This window comes from Dreissena polymorpha, chromosome 5 (assembly GCF_020536995.1).
Source record: "Dreissena polymorpha isolate Duluth1 chromosome 5, UMN_Dpol_1.0, whole genome shotgun sequence".
Classification (NCBI taxonomy): Eukaryota; Metazoa; Mollusca; class Bivalvia; order Myida; family Dreissenidae; genus Dreissena; species Dreissena polymorpha.
Genome location: NC_068359.1, coordinates 48,871,789 through 48,893,569, shown reverse-complemented (window position 1 = coordinate 48,893,569; position 21,781 = coordinate 48,871,789). Strand labels below are relative to the sequence as shown.

Below are 21,781 nucleotides of genomic sequence, written 5' to 3'. Positions count from 1 at the left end.
TTGTTTCACTGTGAGGTTGCAGGGAGGAGTAGGACTAATATATTATGCTTGTTCTGTAATTAGCTATTGTTTCACTGTGATGTTGCAGGGAGGAGGAGGACTAATATATTATGCTCGTTCTGCAATTAGCTATTGTTTCACTGTGATGTACGTTGCAGGTAGGAGGAGGAGGACTAATATATTATGCTTGTTCTACAATTAGCTATTGTTTCACTGTGATGTTGCAGGGAGAAGGAGGACTAATATATTATGCTCGTTCTGTAATTAGCTATTGTTTCACTGTGATGTTGCAGGGAGGAGGAGGACTAATATATTATGCTCGTTCTGTAATTAGCTATTGTTTCACTGTGATGTTGCAGGGAGGAGGAGGACTAATATATTATGCTCATTCTTTAATAAGCTATTGTTTCACTGTGATGTTGCAGGGAGGAGGAGGACTTATATATTATGCTCATTCTACAATTAGCTATTGTTTCACTGTGATGTTGCAGGGAGGAGGAGGACTAATATATTATGCTCGTTCTACAATTAGCTATTGTTTCACTGTGATGTTGCAGGGAAGAGGAGGAGGAAGACAAGAATGATAGAGGAGATTTCGACGAGCGTGACCTTGAAACTGTGAACCTGGGCACCAATAGGCTCTCAGGCAGTGCCCGCAAACGCAGGGAAAGCTATGACTATGTAAACACTGTACAGATGTTAGGTGAGTATTGGCAGAACTTAAGCACTCGGGCTATATTGAAATTATTTGAGATGTTTTGCCTTTGACCTGTTAAGTTAGCTGGATGATATAAAATTCAACACCTGCACCACTCCGATACGCATTTTGACGTGTTTATAGTCCCGCGAAAAATCTTAATATATTGTAGACCTTTCTTACTAGATTTCAGTTTTAATGACTTTATTTCCAGCCCTATGATACTGATGATGAGCAGCAAACAGCATAAAACCTGATCTGACTGTGAGTTAAATTGCAGGCTGTTCTAGTTTTATGCTGGCTGCATGAAGCCATTTTCACTTTGCATTTTTGTTGGAAAGGGTTAAAAAAGATGTTATAGGTTTTTCCAACATTGCATGTTTGGGTAAGTACATATGTTTCTGTCTGCCATATACAATTTATGAGCCAATATTTCAGTCATGGGTTTCTTATTGTGTCATGCCTGCATATTACCAGTGCTTTTTTTTCCTTGACCAAGAATGGCCATTTTTCACGATTTTAGAAGTTTGTGACCCAAATTTCTCAGTTGTAACAAGTTTGTGACAATTTTTTTTTATAATTTTTACAAATTTGTTAGTTATTATTTTATAATTTTGAAAAAAAATTGACTCATTTTTTCACAAATTGATGGCTTAAGGCTTCTCCACACACACTAAAAGACAGGAAAAAAGTCCTGATTTTTAATTCTCCCCTTCCCCCTGACCAGGTCTGGATGAGGGTGAGTCGAGCACCAGTGACCAGACGACAATGCAGGGAGCCTACCTGTCTTTCCTGTACCTGCGCCACCTCAGACTCAGAGATCTCCAGAGATCTGTGAGTTGTGCATTTGCATGCTGGGAAATTTGTCATCTGCTAAAATGTTGTCTGCTGAATTTCTAAAATTTGCATTTTCTTCGATTCTTTGTCAAAGAATACTATCAGAGTAGCAAACAGTTTGGATCCTGATGAGACGCCACGTCTGGTGGCGTCTTATCTGGATCCAAACTGTTTGCAAAGGCCTTCAAAATTTGGTTCCAGCACTGTAAGAGTTAAACAATACTTACACCTAAGTCTAAGAATAAAGAATATTCTTACAATTTGAATCATCAAGAATTGCTTTTAGTAAAAGTTGGCATTAACCACCTCTATCTACATAATTCTTCATGAAGAACATTTTCAACCAGTGGTAGCCTGTATATATTCAAATGCTGGACGCATTTTTCTTGCTTTTTAAGTCTATTTTTTTTATCTAAGTCTCTGAATGGGTGTGTGAATATGGGCCCCGGATTTGTAGGAAATAATCTATCAAATAATTCAGGATATCCAGTACTTGAGGATTGCCAATAATTAGGATTCCCAGTGATATCTATTTATTCAAGATTTCCATTTGTTAAGGATTGCCAATAATTCAAGATATCCAGTTCTTTGGGATTGCCAATAATTCATGATATCCAGTTCTTTAGGATTGCCAATAATGCAGGATATACAGTTCTTTGGGATTGCCAATAATTAGGATTCCCAGTGACATCTATTTATTCAAGATTTCCATTTGTTATGGATTGCCAATAATTCATGATATCCAGTTCTTTGGGATTGCCAGTAATTCAGGATATACAGTTCTTTGGGATTGCCATGAACTCAGGATATCCAGTTCTTTGGGATTGCCAATAATTCATGATATCCAGTTCTTTAGGATTGCCAATAATTCTGGATATACAGTTCTTTAGGATTGCCAATAATTAGAATTCCCAGTGATATCTATTTATTCAAGATTTCCATTTGTTTAGGATTGCCAATAATTCATGATATCCAGTTCTTTAGGATTGTCAATAATTCATGATATACAGTTCTTTGGGATTGCCAATCATTCATGATATACATTTCTTTGGGATTGCCAATAATTCATGATATCCAGTTCTTTAGGATTGCCAATAATTCATGATATCCAGTTCTTTGGGATTGCCAGTAATTCAGGATATACAGTTCTTTAGGATTGCCAATAATTCATGATATCCAGTTCTTTGGGATTGCCAGTAATTCAGGATATACAGTTCTTTGGGATTGCCATGAACTCAGGATATCCAGTTCTTTGGGATTGCCAATAATTCATGATATCCAGTTCTTTAGGATTGCCAATAATTCTGGATATACAGTTCTTTAGGATTGCCAATAATTAGGATTCCCAGTGATATCTATTTATTCAAGATTTCCATTTGTTTAGGATTGCCAATAATTCATGATATCCAGTTCTTTAGGATTGTCAATAATTCATGATATACAGTTCTTTGGGATTGCCAATCATTCATGATATACATTTCTTTGGGATTGCCAATAATTCATGATATCCAGTTCTTTAGGATTGCCAATAATTCATGATATCCAGTTCTTTGGGATTGCCAGTAATTCAGGATATACAGTTCTTTAGGATTGCCAATAATTCATGATATCCAGTTCTTTGGGATTGCCAGTAATTCAGGATATACAGTTCTTTGGGATTGCCATGAACTCAGGATATCCAGTTCTTTGGGATTGCCAATAATTTCAGGATATCAAGTTCTTTAGGATTGCCAATAATTCAGGATATCCAGTTCTTTAAGATTTCCAGTATATCAGAATAAACAGTTGTTGGTATTGCCATTAATTCAGGATATACAGTTCTTTGGAATGGCCAGTAATTCAGGACATCTAGTTTTTTGCGTTAATTCAGGATATTAGTTCTTTGGGATAATTCATGGTATCTAGTTCTTTGGGATATTTCAGGATATTAGTTCTTTGGGATTACGAATTTTCATAGCAGTAGCTGTAATTTTGCGATCCCTCTAAGAATTTCATAGCGTGTAAATCAATATATTGAGCGAATATTAATACAAAAAATAAATACTAATAACTTTTTTGCTGATATGGCTGGAAAGTGAGCAGCATTAAAAAATAAAATAACAATTAATATAGAGTATAAAAGGGCGAAAAATACCTGTCTCGGCATGGATGTCGCCATCTTGACTATCAATTGACTAACCCCTCTGTAAAAATTTTGTTTTTAGTTTTGTTTTAAATGAGATTTTCCTTAACCCTTTCTCGCTCAGAAGCATTGTGAGCATGGCTATACGGAACCAGCATAAAACCAGAACATCCTGCGAGTAACTCGCCATCTGTGTAGGTTAAATGCTGTTTGCTGCTCATCAGTATCTTAGGGATTTAAATGAAGCCTTACTACTTGATTATGTTTAAAAAGGTCTTTTATTTCATTTAATAGTCCACATACTATTCAAAATGCAAAATCTTAGTGGTAAAGGGTTAAAAGAGACAAAGATTTTCCAAGGGGTCTGAGTGATTGTGAATGTTTATATGTTGCCAGTGCCTGAGCATGTTCAACTACTTCCGGTCTCTAGAGCGAACTCTCACAATCAACGATGCAGGTCTCACTCAGGATGATTCGGAATTCAAACAAGTCTGGTGTGTATGGAAGGGTGATGCTTTCATCGTAATAAGTAAATGAGCTAGTCTCTGGGAAAACCAGGCTTAATGCATGTGCGTAAAGCGTCGTCCCAGATTAGCCTGTGCAGTCTGCACAGGCTCATCAGGGACAGCACTTTCAGCTTTTACAGTATTTTTCTTTGAAAGGAAATCCTGTTTTCAGGGAAAATCCACTTTAGGCAGCAAGTTTTGTCCCTTATTAGCCTGTGCAGTTTGTGGATTGCACAGGCCAATCTGGGACAACACTTTGCGCACATGCATTTAGCCCCATTATTCCAGAGCAAGGTTCAATTATAGTGTGCTTTATTACAACTTATTAAATGTATGATATGTTGCAAAATTTGAAGTTGCCTGCATTTGTGTTTTTGTGAATGGATCTGTTTAAGCATTCCACTTTTAAGATTATCGACTATCTGTTCATGTTTGTTTTTTGCGTGGCAAACATTTGCTTACCCATGTAACCTGGATTATAACCTGTTTATCCAAATGAAATGATTTTGTTGATTTTTCTAATTGCATTTTAGAACAGACACTAATGAAAATTAATATTGAATGCCCTCTTTTTTCAAATCTGATACTTTACTATTCTTTGTATGATATACTTAGCTATGTTCCTTTTAACATATACCCATATATGCTACTCCTGATGCGCCCTTGATGATTACCATATGGTATGAGCCTCATTTGGGGAACACTTTTGATTAGTGCATGTGTGTAAAGTGTCGTGCCTGTGAAGTCTGCGCAGTCTAATCAGGGACAACACTTTATGACTACACTAGTTCATTAGATTTTTCATGCAAAACACATTTCCTTTAAACTTAAAATAACATGTAAGCAGAAAGGGCAGTCCCCAAATAGCCTGTGCAGACTGCACAGGCTAATCTGGAATGACACTTGAAGCACATGCATTAAACCCAGTCTCCCCAGAACAAGGCTCTTACTATACCCATGTTTTCTCTGTGTATGACAGTCCCCAGGATCACAGAAAGGGGACAGAGACGGAGGGGACAGTGGGTGGGGGAGGGGGTCTGGCCTCCCACGCTTACCTGCACAACACACCTGCAGACTTCAAGTAAGAACATCTGTTTATTTGATGCCTTCCGGTGGTTTATAGAGAAATATCAGTAAATTAAAACTGATAATTTCACTGTTTCAAACAGTGTAAATTATCAGTAAAATTATCGATAATTTTCACTGTTTACTGCGAAATGACGTCATTTTTTTATTCCAGCGAAACTCTTTAACAGTGTATATTAACGGTGAATAAAGCATAAAATAAAAAGAAAATTTGTTGGATTCGGTGGAAAATTGATTTTAATTCACTCGTGATCATAGAAAATATATTTTTTCTATAATCACTCGTGAATTAAAATCGATAATCCACCGAATCCAACAAATATCCTCAATGTCAATATCAATGAGCCTCGCTCTGGGAAAATGGGGCCAAATCCATGTGCGTTAATTGTGGTCCTAAATAAGCCTGTTCAGTATGCACAGGCTAATTAGGGATGACACTTTCCGCCTAGTTTTCATTAAGAAAAGACTTTCTTTAAACAAAAAATACCATAAACGTGGAAAGTGTCCTATCTGAATAGTCTGCGTAGACTGCGCAGGCTAATATGGGACGACACTACGCACACGCATTAAGCACTGTTTTCCCAAAGCATGGCTCCATGGTATATTGCAGTTGCCTTAAATTGTTGATTGTACCAAAGATGTCTGTGATAATTTTAAAATACAGCTGCCTTGAATAAGTGACTGTACAGTCAAGTTTGCATCTTTTCAACATAAAGTTTAGTTTTGACTTGTTATTAACTTATTAAGACATGTTGTTTATCACCTTTTTATGCGTTTTAATAGAGTCTCAAGCCTCAAACTTAGCTTAGCAATCATGTCCTATATGCACTGAGTAATATTAAAGACTTTATACTTCAATACAAAATGTAGATCTAAGATCATGTTAGATGTAGATCTAAGATTTTTATGCCCCCGGTAGGGTGGCATATAGCAGTTGAATTGTCCGTCAGTCAGTTTGTCAGTATGTCAGTATGTGTGTATGTCAGTCTGTCCGTCCATCCGAAAAAAACTTTAACGTTGGCCATAACTTTTTCACTATTGAAGATAGCAACTTGATATTTGGCATGCATGTGTATCTCATGGAGCTGCACATTTTGAGCGGTGAAAGGTGAAGGTCAAGGTCATCCTTCAAGATCAAATGTCAAATATATGGCGTCTGTCCGCCGAAAACTTTAACATTGGCAATTACTTTTTAATATTGAAGATAGCAACTTGATATTTGGAATACATATGTATCTCATGGAGCTGCACATTTTGAAAGGTGAAAGATCAAGGTCAAGGTCATCCTTCAAGATCAAAGGTCAAATATATGACATCTGTCTGTCCGTCCGAAAACTTTAACATTCGCCATAACTTTTTTATACCCCCGAAGGATAGTATATAGTTTTTTAACTGTCCATCAATCCGTCCGTCTGTCTGTTCGTCAGTCAGTCTATCCGTCAGTCCGTCCATCCTTCCGAAAACTTTAACATTGGCAATAACTTTTGCAATATTGAAGATAGCAACTTGATATTTGACATGCATGTGTATCTCATGGAGCTGCACATTTTGAGTGGTGAAAGGTTAAGGTCAAGGTCGTCCTTCAAGGTCAATGGTCAAATATATGGTGTCTGTCGGTCCATCCGAAAACTTTAACATTGGTCATAACTTTTGCAATATTGAAGATAGCAACTTGATATTTGGCATGCACATGTATCTCATAGAGCTGCACATTTTGAGTGGTAAAAGGTGAAGGTCATCCTTCAAGGTCATAGGTCAAATTTTGCAATATTGAAGATAGCAACTCGATATATGGCATGCATGCGTATCTCATGGAGCTGCACATTTTGAGTGGTGAAAGGTCAAGGTCATCCTTTAAGGTCAAGGTCAAATTTTGCAATATTAAAGATAGCTACTTGATATTTGGCATGCATGCGTATCTCATGGAGCTGTGCATTTTGGGTGGTGAAAGGTCAAGGTCATCCGTCAAGGTCAAAGGTCAAATTTTGCAATATTGATGATAGCAACTGGATATTTGGCATGCAACTGGATATTTGGCATGCATGCCTATCTCATGGAGCTGCACATATTGAGTGGTGAAAGGTCAAGGTCAAGGTCGTCCTTCAAGGTCAAAGGTCAAATTTTGCAATATTGAAGATAGCAACTTGATATTTGGCATGCATGGGTATCACATGGGATGCACATTTTGAGTGGCGAAAGGTCAAGGTCATCCTTCAAGGTCAAAGGTCTAGGTCAAATTTTGCGATATTGAAGATAGTAATTGGATATTTGGCATGCATGCGTATCTCATGGAGCTGCACATTTTAAGTGGTGAAAGGTCAGGGTGAAGGTTATCCTTCAAGATCAAAGGTCAAGGTCAAAGGTCAAATTTTGCAATATTGAAGATAGCAACTCGATATTTTGCATGCATGCTTATCTCATGGAGCTGCACATTTTTAATGGTGAAAGGTCAAGGTCATCCTTCAAGGTCAAAGGTCAAATAAATGGCTTCAAAGTGGCGCAGTAGGGGGCATTGTGTTTCACGAACTCAGCTCTTGTTCAATATGTGTGAAGAATTTTTACAAAATATCTCCCTAGAAATATCTACCCATGAAACGGAGTTGAGAGCATTTCACTAAGCCAAAGGTTTTTGGTACAATCGAGCTTAAATCAATAGATTTTAACTAACAAATACCACATAGATCATTGTTTTACCTTTTCTCCTATTGGCTGTAATTTTCAGAGTAAATGAGTCCGAGTTTATTGAGTTTGCCGATGAGGAGAACCACGATGATTTCTACACAATAGAGGATGGTAGAATCCACGTTCAGGACCAGAGGGGCTACTACATCATGTATGAAGCTGCCCTTAAGGACCTTGAGTGAGTGATGTTCATTCCTTTTTAAATGGATCTTTCTTCAAAATGATGTATGTTTTGTTTTTAATTAAAATGCGTGCTGTTATTGCATATGTATGTTTATGACGATGAGCTGTATATATGCTGAAGTCAAAATAAATTATTCTGTTCTGATGTTTCTTCAGAGTTCAGGGCCCGTATTCACAAAGCTTCTTAGGACAAACTTAAAGAAATACTCCAAAAACTTCTTGAGACTCTGGATATCTCAGGTTCAGGTCATTTTAGATGAAAATGTTTTGGAAAAGTTAATATTGCAAATGATAAATATTTATCCATAAAGAAACAGAAAAAATTGGATTTCATACAGAAAATTGTATCTGATATTTTCACTTAAGTACAGCTTTGTAAATAACAGTTCTGAACTAAACATTCTATCTGTTAATACTTCAGTTGAAAAATTAAAACATTTCATCAAGACTTTCATCATTGTTTTGAGTGGAAATACAATAAATTTTGTATTGTAAAAGTATTCTTCTGATTGCTGAATAATTTAAATGCTCTTACACGATGGCAATAGTGACATTGCCTTGAATTCAGATATATGCAACTGGTATACATTAAGAAATTCTTTATTTGTCTTCGAAGCAATTAAATGACAACAATTTGCTATATTCTACATGTGTTACCATTGTTACTTATGTCCTACATGTGTTACCACAGAGACTAATGCCCTACATGTGTTATCGTAGTTACTAATTACTTATGTGTTACCATATATACTAATGTCCTACATGCGTTAGTATAGAGACAAATGCCCTACATGTGTTACCATAGAGACTAATGTCCTACATGTGTTGCTATAGAGATTAATGCCCTACATGTGTTAGTATAGTTACCAATGCCCTACATATGTTAACATAGTTACTCTAATGCCCTACATGTGTTAATATAGTTACTAATGCCCTACATGTGTTGCCATAGAGACTAATGCCCTACATGTGTTAGTATAGTTACTAATGCACTACATGTGTTACCATAGTTACTAATGGCCTATAAGTATTACCATATAGACTAATGTCCTACATATGTTACCATAGCGACTAATGCCGTACATGTGTTACCATAGAGTCTAATGTTCTTCATGTGTTACCGTAGAGAGCTTGAGAGCAATGTTATGTTGCTGTCCACCCACTACATAGAAAAGGACAGGAACCTGAGAGGCATCTCCAAGGTTAGGAGCATGAGTGAGTCGGCCAGGACCAGACAGGTAATGCTTTCCTAGGGCCACCTATTGACTGTCAGTCCAGGTCCCGTATTCACAACCCTTTCTTAGACTTTAGAGAAAGAGCAGACTAAGAATCAAGATTAAATGTTCAGCGTTTGATAATATATTGCCTAAAATGATGATAATGCCATAAAGAAAGTGTTCTAAATGAAGAATTATGTGAACAAGGTTTTATATTCTGTGTCATATTGAACTGTATCATACCATTAGAACATGGCAGATCTAAGAATTTTTTTAATTTATAGATTTCAGTCTTAGAATTGGTAGGTGAATATGGGTCCCAGTGTATTTAGCTTAATAAGCCAACACATCTTTGTGTTTCTTTGGTTGCTTTTGTATTGCATGCCGGTACTTCATTTGCCATGTTAACTGGTTTATTGAGAATACATGGTTGGTGCCGAGATGGAGAAAGTTTATTAGACAAGGCTTAGAAAAAGAAAATAGGGCGAGCTTTTGTGGGCCAAACCAGAATAACTTTCTCCATCCTGGCACCAACCATGTATTGTATTTATCCTGCTTCACGTTAACTTATGCAGTTAACACATTTTATTAAAGACAAATGATTAATTGACATTAAATAATTATTTTGGTCGGGTCTCCTACATGTACACAGCATTCCTGACGACCAAATAACTACCGATTGTGTCACGTAAAAAATAGTTTTACATTTATCTGTTCCTTTTTATACTGTTTTATTGAAAATATGAGAAGAAATAAAAAATGAATCGAGAATGTGATACTTTTCTTTAAACCTTGCTCTGTGAAAACAGCACTTAATACATATGCATTAAAGGGATCTTTTCACGGTTTGGTAATTGACAAAATTGAAAAAAGTTGTTTCAGATTCTCAAATTTTCGGTTTAGTTATGATATTTGTGAGGAAACAGTATTACTGAACATTTGCCATGGTCTAATATAGCAATTATATGCATCTTTTGACGATTTAAAAACCTAAAAATTATAAAGCGTTGCAACGCGAAACTATTGAATAATTTGGATAGTTTTGTTATTGTCGTTTAAATTTGTGAAACTACGAAGATTGCTTATATAACATATAAAATACGCATCTTATGTATGCTTGGCAGGATAGCTCAGTTGGCTAATGCGTTTTTACTTCAGGATTCCAGGGGTCACTGGTTCGAACCCTGCTGCGGGCTACTTTTTTTTCCTTTTTTAAATTTTATTTTTGATTTTTTACTGGAGCTTTTAAAATTTAATGTTTACATTTATCAATATAAATTATTTAATGACAAACTTCAAAACATGCCAAAATCTGTGAAAAGGCCCCTATAAGTGTTGTCCCAGATTAGCCTGAGCAGTCTGCATATGTGTCTTGTTCTGACAAAACTGGGCTTAATTCATGTGCGTAAAGTGTCGTCCCAGATTAGCTTGTGCAGTCTGCACAGGTTAATCAGGGACGACACTTTCCGCTTTAATGGTATTTTTAGTTTCAAGGAAGTCCCTCCTTACCGAAAATCAAGTTTAGGCGGAAAGTGTTGTCCCTGATTAGCCTGTGCGGACTGCACAGGCTAATCTGGGACGACACTTTACGCACATGAATTAAGCCCAGTTTTATCAGAACAAGACACATATGCAAATCATCGACAACACTTTCAAACTTTTCTGGATTTTCTGTAAGAAGAGACTTCCTTTAAACGAAAGGGGAAAACAATTGTCCCTGAATAGCCTATGAGGACTGCACAGGCTATATGGGACAACGCTTTATTAACATGCATTAAGCCCTGTTTTCCCAGGGCCAGACTCAAATGTTTAATCAGGCCGTAGATTGACAACATTAAATGTTTAATCAGGCTGTAGATTGACAACATTCTAGACCTGTGTTGTTAACACTTGTGTGCTGTTGCTAATAGGTCAGAACGAGGCTTGTGTCTGACAACATTTGCATTATAAGTAATTTAAAAAATTCATTTTCATAATTCAAACTAGTTTCTTTTTGTCTTATAAAACAAATGGTGAAAAAAATATATATTTCTTAAAATTTAGATTGTTCTTGCAATGACATTGAAGATCGCGTACTGAAAAATGTTCTTGTCAGATTTGTCCAAGATTATTTGTTGAAGGATTTTAAACACATTGATATGAATATGCAATACTTGGCTATTATTTGATATGAATATGCAATACTTGGCTATTATTTGATATGAATATGCAATACTTGGCTATTATTTGATATGAATATGCAATACTTGGCTATTATTTGATATGAATATGCAATACTTGGCTATTATTTGATATCAATATGCAATACTTGGCTATTATTTGATATGAATATGCAATACATGGCTATTATTTGATATGAATATGCAATACATGGCTATTATTTGATATGAATATGCAATACTTGGCTATTATTTGATATGAATATGCAATACTTGGCTATTATTTGATATGAATATGCAATACATGGCTATTATTTGATATGAATATGCAATACTTTGGCTATTATTTGATATGAATATTCAATACATGGCTATTATTTGATATGAATATGCAATACTTGGCTATTATTTGATATGAATATGCAATACTTGGCTATTATTTGGCACTGAAGATTACACCTATTATTTGTCAGCTAAATCCATGATTGGCAAGTATCTACTGGTCACTTTCAAAATGTCACCGAGTAATAGTGGATATGGTTTCTGCCTAGCCACAGGATGGTGACAGATTTGGTCCCAACTGTAAGAGCGTCCAAAAGACACCAATGACTGGTTCTACCCAGGAAACAGACTCATGAGCATTTTAACAAGTCTTTGGCTTTTGATGCAGTTGAGCAAAAATTTAATTGTTTAAACTTTCTGGTCACTTTAAGGCCACGAGCGCCGGCCCGGGTGATTTCAACATCCCGAACTATGCGCACACGGAGGTAGACAGGTACGGAGTGATGATGGACCTGTGGAGTAACGAGACGGCCTTCATGGAGAGCAAGAGAGAGGTAACACTGGGACATGCTAAAAATGCTTTAGTATGTTAACATTTTAAAAACTTTTAAATAGATGAAAAAGTACTCCTGCTATTTGAGTATCATTAATGTGATTTTCAATCAATTCTTTTTGGATTATTGAGCCCATTTGTGTGTACATTTATTAAATGAGCAGTGTTCTGCAAAAACTGTGCATTATGCATGTGCGTTAAGAGTTGTTCAAGATTAGCCTGTGCAGTCCACACATGTTTTCTGAGAAGACACTATCCATCTAAGCTTGATTTCGTTTAGAAGAGACTTCTTTTCTAACAAAAAATTTCCATAAAAGCAGAAATTGCTGTTCCTGCACAGGCTAATCTAGGCTGATATTTAACACATATCGAGGGGTGAACGGAAGACTGTTGTAAATCATATTAAACAAAGAAGGAGATACAACAGTTTTCCGTTCAGCCCTCGATATGCAGTAAGCCCTGTTTCCCAGAGCGCAGCTCAATTATAAAAAATTATACAAAAAACATCTGCTTTTTGTGTATCATTGATGTGCTTTTTAATCAATGCTTTTGGAATAATCAAGCTGATTAGCGTGTAAATTTGTCAAATTGATTTTTTTCATTCACATTTCCTATATCTATCAAATCTTGAGATAGTTGTGCAGCGTTTTACGGTGATTGAATATTTTGAGTGCCCCCTTCGCAAAGTCCTGTAATAGGCTGTATATGGGTGATTAGGATCAATACTTAAAGAAAGATCTGATACCTGTACTGATTTTTTTCCATACTGTAAAATCATAATTATTTCTAGGACATTACTTTTTGTTTATTTAAGGTGTTGACTGATCCACAAATTGGAATCAAACATGTCTGAAATTTTCTCTCGTGAATTCCTATAAAAAAAAAAAAATCAGAAATCTAAACATTTGGTGTCCATGAAAAGGTCATTTTCTGAAAAGCCATGAAACTTTATCCTGACCAATATAACGGATTTTAAAGTTACTGTAGTTAGTTTCTTGTTTATTTTAGTTGATTGACTGCTACATGGAGGCTTACCATCATGTGTTTGACAGAGATGAGAAGAGAGCTCTGGCACAGGTACACGGGCAGTTGAGCACCAGTTTATGATTATTGTAGTAGTACATATCAATAAATTGATCCCCGCTTTTGGAAAATTGGGCTTAATGCATTTGCGTAAAGTGCCATCCCAGATAAGCCTCTGCAGTGTGCACAGGCTAATCAAGCCTCTGCAGTGTGCACAGGCTAATCATTGAAAAAGCTTTCTGCTTTTATGGAATTGTTTGTTAAAAGAAAGTATTTTCATAGTGTAAATCCAATCAAGGTAAAAAGTGTCGTTAGTGACAGGCTAATCTCAAACAACACTTTACGCACATGCATTTAGCCCAGTTTTCCAGGATCAAGGCTGCAACATGTAACTTGGGCTCTTTTTTGCTACAGTGTCACCTTTAGTTTGTAAAAATGGTACTTTGAGAGTTTTTTTCTATTATTATGAAACTTTAGAGAAATATAATTAGCCTCATATGACAGTTTTTTTTAATTATTGAAATAATAATAAATTGCATTAGAATGAAGAACTCATTCTTGCAATATTTTTTATGTGTACTACCTCTGTACTGGTACTTTTCTAGTATTTTCCAAATAAGCGAATTTTAAATAATCAGATTTAGACAAACACATTTACACATCAGTTGAATATATTTTGCTTCAAAAATGTCATCCAATTTTGATATGGATTTTTTAATTGCTCAGTATCAGCCAGCTTAATCATCTCTTTTACAGTTGTAATCATGTTTTAATGCAATTTCAGGTGATCAGTATCAGCCAGCTTAATCATCTCTTTTACAGTTGTAATCATGTTTTAATGCAATTTCAGGTGATCAGTATCAGCCAGCTTAATCATCTGTTTTACAGTTGTAATCATGTTTTAATGCAATTTCAGGTGATCAGTATCAGCCAGCTTAATCATCTCTTTTACAGTTGTAAGCATGTTTTAATGCAATTTCAGGTGATCAGTATCAGCCAGCTTAATCATCTGTTTTACAGTTGTAAGCATGTTTTAATGCAATTTCAGGTGATCATCAACCTGATGTACCAGCGACCTCGGTTTGACCTCACAGCGGACTACTTTGTGAAAATCTACAGAGCAGAATGTGTCATCCTTCGACAACATACTAACCTAGTCAAAGGAATTCTTGATAAACAGGTTATGAAACAAAATGGAATAAATAGCAACGCTTCAAACTCATGTAAAATGGGTGTCTTAAGTTATTACACATAAAAACTTTATACTTAAATAATGTATTTGTATTCCAAACCAACCAAAATTTAATATTTTTAACTCCAATCTCTCAAATTATAAATAGTTTGTAGCCTTTTTTTTTCATGTCCACATTTGTTCTAAAAACTCAGAAATAATTTTGTGCACATATTCCTCTGCAAACTCAGGGTTAAGTCAGACTCTAAGCTCTCATTACATAGAGGATATTTGTTGGATTCGGTGGATTATCCATTTTAATTTACGAGTGATCATAGAAAATAATATTTTCACGAGTGGCGCAGCCCAGTGAAAATATATATTTTCTATGATCACGAGTGAATTAAAATCAATAATGCACCAAATCCAACAAATTTTCTTTTTATTTTATGCTTTTTTTTCACAGTTTATATACATTGTTAGAATTTAACTAAAGAATTAAGCTGGGATAATGATGTCATTTCGTCAAAAATATGACATCATTTCACAGTAAACAGTGAAAATTATCGATAATTTTTACTGATAATTTTCACTGATAATTTTCACTGTTTGAAACAGTGAAATTATCAGTTTTAAATCACCGATATTTCTCTATAAACCACCGGAAAGCTTAAAATAAAGATAGAGAATATGCAAGAGTATAACCCATGGTCTATTTAGAACATGTGCTTATCACATATAGAGGATATGCGAGAGTATAAACCATGGTCTATTTAGAACATGTGCTCATTACAGATAGAGGATATGCAAGAGTATAACCATGGTCTATTTAGAACATGTGCTTATAGTAGATGGAGGATATGCAAGAGTATAACCATGGTCTATTTAGAACATGTGCCCATAATAGATGGAGGATATGCAAGAGTATAACCATGGTCTATTTAGAACATGTGCCCATAATAGATAGAGGATATGCAAGAGTATAACCATGGTCTATTTAGAACATATGCCCATACTAGATAGAGGATATGCAAGAGTATAACCATGGTCTATTTAGAACATGTGCCCATAATATATAGAGGATATGCAAGAGTATAACCATGGTCATTTAGAACATGTGCCCATAATAGATAGAGGATATGCAAGAGTATAAATATGGTCTATTTAGAACACGTGCCCATAATAGATAGAGGATATGCAAGAGTATAAATATGGTCTACTTAGAACATGTGCCCATAATAGATAGAGGATATGCAAGAGTATAACCATGGTCTATTTAGAACATGTGCCCATTATAGATAGAGGATATGCAAGAGTATAACCACGGTCTATTTAGAACATGTACTCCTTACAGATAGAGGATATGCGAGAGTACAACCAGAAGGTGTGTCGGGAGGGGGACAAGTATGGCCTACCACACAGGATCATACCCAAGCAGCCCATAGCTGTCAATCATAGCAAGTAGGTGGAGTCTAGCTGTCAATCAGAGCAAGTAGGTGGAAGCAAGTAGGTAGAGTCTAGCTGTCAATCAAATCAAGTAGGTGGAGTCTAGCTGTCAATCAGAGCAAGTAGGTGGAGTTTAGCTGTCAATCAGAGCAAGTAGGTGGAGTCTAGCTGTCAATCAGAGCAAGTAGGTGGAGTTTAGCTGTCAATCAGAGCAAGTAGGTGGAGTCTAGCTGTCAATCATAGCAAGCAGTTGGAGTCTAGCTGTCAATAAGAGCAAGTAGGTGGAGTTTAGCTGTCAATCATAGCAAGTAGGTGGAGTTTAGCTGTCAATCAGAGCAAGTAGGTGGAGTTTAGCTGTTAATCATAGCAAGTAGGTGGAGTCTAGCTGTCAATCAGAGCAAGTAGGTGGAGTCTAGCTGTTAATCATAGCAAGTAGGTGGAGTTTAGCTGTCAATCATAGCAAGTAGGTGGAGTCTAGCTGTCAATCATAGCAAGTAGGTGGAGTTTAGCTGTCAATCAGAGCAAGTAGGTGGAGTTTAGCTGTCAATCATATCAAGTAGGTGGAGTTTAGCTGTTAATCATAGCAAGTAGGTGGAGTCTAGCTGTCAATCAGAGCCAGTAGGTGGAGTTTAGCTGTCAATCATAGACAAGTAGGGGGAGTCTAGCTGTCAATCATAGCAAGTAGGTGGAGTCTAGCTGTCAATCATAGCAAGTAGGTGGAGTCTAGCTGTCAATCATATCAAGAAGGTGGAGTTTAGCTGTCAATCAGAGCAAGTAGGGGTATTCTAGCTGTCAATCATAGCAAGTAGATCGATTCTAGCTTTCAATCTTAGAAAATAGGTAAAGTCAAGCTCTCAATCATAGTAAGTAGGTGGAGTCTAGCTGTCAATCATAGCAAGTTGGTGGAGTCAAGTTGTCAATCATAGCAAGTAGGTGGAGTCTAGCTGTCAATCATATCATGTATGATGTAGGTGGAGTCTAGCTGTCAATCAAAGTAAGTAGGTGGAGTCTAGCTGTCAATCATAGCAAGTAGGTGGAGTCTAGCTGTCAATCATAGCAAGTATGTGGAGTCTAGCTGTCAATCATAGCAAGTAGGTGGAGTCTAGCTGTTAATCATAGCATGTAGGTGGAGTCTAGCTGTCAATCATAGCAAGTAGGTGGAGTCTAGCTGTCAATCATAGCAAGTAGGTGGAGTCTAGCTGTCAATCATAGTAAGTAGGTGTAGTCTAGCTGTCAATCATAGCAAGTTGGTGGAGTCTAGCTGTCAATCATAGCAAGTAGGTGTAGTCTAGCTGTCAATCATATCATGTATGATGTAGGTGGAGTCTAGCGTTCAATCATAGCAAGTAGGTGGAGTCTAGCTGTCAATCATAGCAAGTAGGTAAGGTCTATAAAGTCTAAAGATATTTTTACTCACTTTTATGACACAGCTCTAGTCTATTAATTAAATCAGGATATCATTCTCGAAAATATTAAGCAATCCTATTCTACTTTTTTTCTGCTATTTTAGGTCTGCATTGAAGCATGTGTTTGTCCTCGAGTTTCATCCAAGCCTTGCAATAGCCAGCAGGATTCCACAGGCTATCAAGTTTGCACTCAATGTAAGTGACTGCTTTCTCTGCTAATGTTTAGCTCACCTGAGCACAATGCGCTCATGGTGAGCTTTTGTGATCGAATTTTGTATGTTGTTCCGTGGGTCTCTCAGTTGAAAACCAGGGGGCTCTGCAGTTTTTGCTATAAAGCTATATTTAAACCTTGATAAGAGTCTAGAAGTCACAATTTTAGTTGTTAAGTTCCTTTTGGTCTCAGGTGAGCGCCTAAGAGCCCATGGCCATCTTGTTTGTTATTGTAATAATTTTCATGATTGTAGTAACAGTTGGTGTGACTAGACATGAAGTTGATGCTTAAGCTGAATTTACATTCAAGAAAAGGTTTATGGTTACACAAAAACATTTGTGAATAAGACTTAAATTTAATGTAAATGAAGTAACATTCAAATTGGAAATCACTTCAGATTCAAGATAAATATTAGTATATAGACATAAAAAGAATAGAAGATAATATATCTGGTACAAATTGAATTATGATTTATTAGAAAACACTTTTTTTTACTGTAAATTCATTTACCCTGGTATTTTTGTATGCAATAAATTTCGTGTTTTTTACTACTTCTTAATAGACAGGTAAATTTGTAGATTTCGTATTTAGGAAAAAAAACGAATTTACGTCTGTGATTTCATGAAGTGCTCTGTGAAAAGGGGGTTAAATGCATAAGCCTAAAGTGTCGTCTCAGATTAGCCTGTGCGGTCTGCACAGGCTAATCAGGGACGACACTTTCCATCTAAACTGGATTTTGATAAAAAGAGACTTTCTTTAAACAGAAAATATCATAAAAGCGGAAAAAGTCGTCCCTGATTAGCCTGTGTGGACCACACAGGCTTATCGGGGACAACACTTTACGCACATGCATTAAACCCCTTTTTCACAGGGCTCGGCTCGTAGATTTATAAAGAAAAATTATAAGTATAAATCATATGCAAGTTGAATTATTATCTAATGAATAAAACAAACACATGTTTATGTATTTTACCTGTACTTTTCAGGAGTTGGTTCACATGCACAAGCCTGACACCATGCTGGACTCTCTCATGATGGAGAAAAAGCTGTATGAGATAGCGCTCATAGAGTGGAACAACATGGAGCCTATAGGCTTCTCATTCTCACCACAGATGCAGAAAGATGTAGGGTCTAGTGTACACAATGAGCCTTGCTCTATGAAAATGGGGCTTAATGCATGTACATTAAGTAATGTCCCATTTTAGGCTTATCAGGGACGCCACTTTCCGCCTATACTGAATTTTGGTTTAGAAGAGACTTTATTTAGACTTACTTAAACAAAAATCATAAAATCGGAAAGTCTTGTCCTTGAACCAATCTGGGACTAAACTTTATGTCCATGTCCAGTTTTCCCAGAAAATTTATTACAATGATGATGATACGGGGGGGAGGTCTCTGTAGTGTACCAGTACAAAACTGCACTTGAGAGCAGAAGCACCCGGGTTCGATATCCTATTTGTTTAAATCTGGTCCTCATTTTCCTCCGTAACTTTGTTAATCTCTTGTTACGCTCAATATCACCGATGTGAAAATTCTATGAATTTATTATATCTTATCAGAACTGTGAAAGACTAAAATGCAGATAAAATCTTTTTTCAGATAGAAGCTATCACAGACAAAAAAACTAAAGCAAAATAATGTTTTTAGAAAGCAATTATTCCCTCCATTATTCTTTTCTCAGTAAAAATACAGGAAATGTCAACATCCTTAATCAAATTTGGAGCAAGAGTCGTATTTATCAAACGATTCTTAGAATTAAGAATGAAGGATACACTTAAAACCAAGAAAGGCACTTCTGACTTTAAATATCAACTAATGGTCCTAATGGTAAACAAAAAATGTCCTTAATAGAGAAATCCATAATAAGAGTGGGTAAATGCCTAGTTTGACTCAAAATTAAAGCAATTCTTGAATATATCAATTTAGAGAATATTCTTAATTCTAAGTCTTAAGTATAAGAATTGTATTGTTTGGTGAATATGGGCCCAGGGTAAAGCCAGGAACCTTGTGGTGAATATGGGCCCAGGGTGAAGCCGGGAACCTTGTGGTGAATATGGGCCCAGGGTAAAGCCAGGAACCTTGTGGTGAATATGGGCCCAGGGTAAAGCCGGGAACCTTGTGGTGAATATGGGCCCTGGGATAAAGCTGGGAACCTTGTGGTGAATATGGGCCCAGGGTAAAGCCGGGAACCTTGTGGTGAATATGGGCCCAGGGTAAAGCCAGGAACCTTGTGGTGAATATGGGCCCAGGTTAAAGCTGGGAACCTTGTGGTGAATATTGGCCCAGGGTAAAGCTGGGAAACTTGTGGTGAATATGGGCCCAGGGTAAAGCCAGGAACCTTGTGGTGAATATTGGCCCAGGGTTAAGCTGGATACCTTGTGGTGAATATGGGCACAGGGTAAAGCCAGGAACCTTTTGGTGAATATGGGCACAGGGTAAAGCCGGGAACCTTGTGGTGAATATGGGCCCAGGGTGAAGCCAGGAACCTTGTGGTGAATGTGGGCCCAGGGTAAAGCCAGGAACCTTGTGGTGAATATGGGCACAGGGTAAAGCCAGGAACCTTGTGGTGAATATGGGCCCGGGATAAAGCCAGGAACCTGGTGGTGAATATGGGCCCAGGGTAAAGCCGGGAACCTTGTGGTGAATATGGGCCCAGGGTAAAGCCAGGAATCTTGTGGTGAATATGGGCCCAGGGTAAAGCCGGGAACCTTGTGGTGAATATGGGCCCGGGATAAAGCCGGGAACCTTGTGGTGAATATGGGCCAAGGGTAAAGCCAGGAACCTTGTGGTGAATATGGGTCCAGGGTAAAGCCGGGAACCTTGTGGTGAATATGGGCCCGGGATAAAGCCGGGAACCTTGTGGTGAATATGGGCCCAGGGTAAAGCTGGGAACCTTGTGGTGAATATGGGCCTAGGGTAAAGCCGGGAACCTTGTGGTGAATATGGGCCCAGGGTAAAGCCGGGAACCTTGTGGTGAATATGGGCCCAGGGTAAAGCATGGAACCTTGTGGTGAATATTGGCCCAGGGTAAAGCTGGGAACCTTGTGGTGAATATTGGCCTAGGGTTAAGCTGGATACCTTGTGGTGAATATGGGCACAGGGTAAAGCCGGGAAACTTGTAGTGAATATGGGCACAGGGTAAAGCCGGGAACCTTGTAGTGAATATGGGCTCGGGGTAAAATCGGGAATCTCTATTGTTTGGTGAATATGGGCCCAGGGTGAAGCCGGGAACCTATATTGTTTGGTGAATATGGGCCCAGGTTAAAGCCGGGAACCTGGTCTATTTCAGTTGTTTTCCGGTGTGTTTGTGGAAGACCCCCTGTTCGTGTGTGAGATAGCGGAGAGGTTTGCCACAGAGGACACCGGTGAAGACCAGCAAGCCGCCCGGGGGCAGGTGAAAACCAAGAACAAGCTCATCATGACCAAGATTGGCAGAGTCATGGAGGTAAAAGATGGGACTGTTGGTTTTAATCGATGTAACTTAGATATATAGATTATTTTTTATATTTTGCTATGAGCCTTCCTCTGGGGAAAAAACAGGCTTAATGAATGTAAAGTGTCATCCTAGATTAATGTTTCAGTCCACACAGGCTTAATGAATGTAAAGTGTCATCCTAAATTAATGTTTCAGTCCACACAGGCTTAATGAATGTAAAGTGTAATCCTAGATTAATGTTTCAGTCCACACAGGCTTATCTGGGACAACACTTACTGCCTTAACTGGATTTTTGCTTAACACTGAAGTGTCTTCCCTGATAAGCCTGTGTGAACTACACAGGCAAATCTGTTATGACATTCAAGGCACATGCCTTAAATGCCGTTTTTGCCTGAGCAAGGCTCATATTTAGATTGCAAGGGGTAGTGCTCAGCAAGAAATGCAAAATAGTCTTGTTTCAAGTTCCGATATGTTCTCGTATTAGTATGCAGAGTTCAGAATTTAGATAACCAGGGGTAGTGTTCAGCAAGATATACAAAAAGGTCATGTAGCAAGGACTGATATGTTCCAGTATTAGTATGCAGAGTTCAGAATTTAGATAACCAGGGGTAGTGCTCAGCAAGAAATACAAAATGGTCTTGTTTCAAGTTCTGATATGTTCTGGTATTAGTATGCAGAGTTCAGAGTTCAGAATTAAGATAACCAGGGGTAGTGTTCAGCAAGATATACAAAATGTTCATGTAGCAAGTACTGATATGTTCCAG

General features: G+C 37.3%; 1 protein-coding gene across 1 annotated transcript in view; it reads left to right on the top strand.

Moving 5' to 3' along the window:
- LOC127880743 (uncharacterized) overlaps window positions 1-21,781 on the top strand; it is an 87,519-nt gene that overhangs the window by 18,068 nt on the left and 47,670 nt on the right. Inside the window, exons 13-25 of the mRNA XM_052428111.1 lie at window positions 558-703; window positions 1,425-1,531; window positions 4,053-4,150; window positions 5,142-5,243; window positions 7,971-8,108; window positions 9,240-9,351; window positions 12,203-12,325; window positions 13,333-13,401; window positions 14,396-14,527; window positions 15,873-15,979; window positions 17,475-17,565; window positions 18,568-18,705; window positions 20,871-21,026. Of these exons, the coding sequence (XP_052284071.1) occupies window positions 558-703; window positions 1,425-1,531; window positions 4,053-4,150; window positions 5,142-5,243; window positions 7,971-8,108; window positions 9,240-9,351; window positions 12,203-12,325; window positions 13,333-13,401; window positions 14,396-14,527; window positions 15,873-15,979; window positions 17,475-17,565; window positions 18,568-18,705; window positions 20,871-21,026 (1,519 nt within the window). The remainder of the gene's footprint in view (window positions 1-557; window positions 704-1,424; window positions 1,532-4,052; window positions 4,151-5,141; window positions 5,244-7,970; window positions 8,109-9,239; window positions 9,352-12,202; window positions 12,326-13,332; window positions 13,402-14,395; window positions 14,528-15,872; window positions 15,980-17,474; window positions 17,566-18,567; window positions 18,706-20,870; window positions 21,027-21,781) is intronic.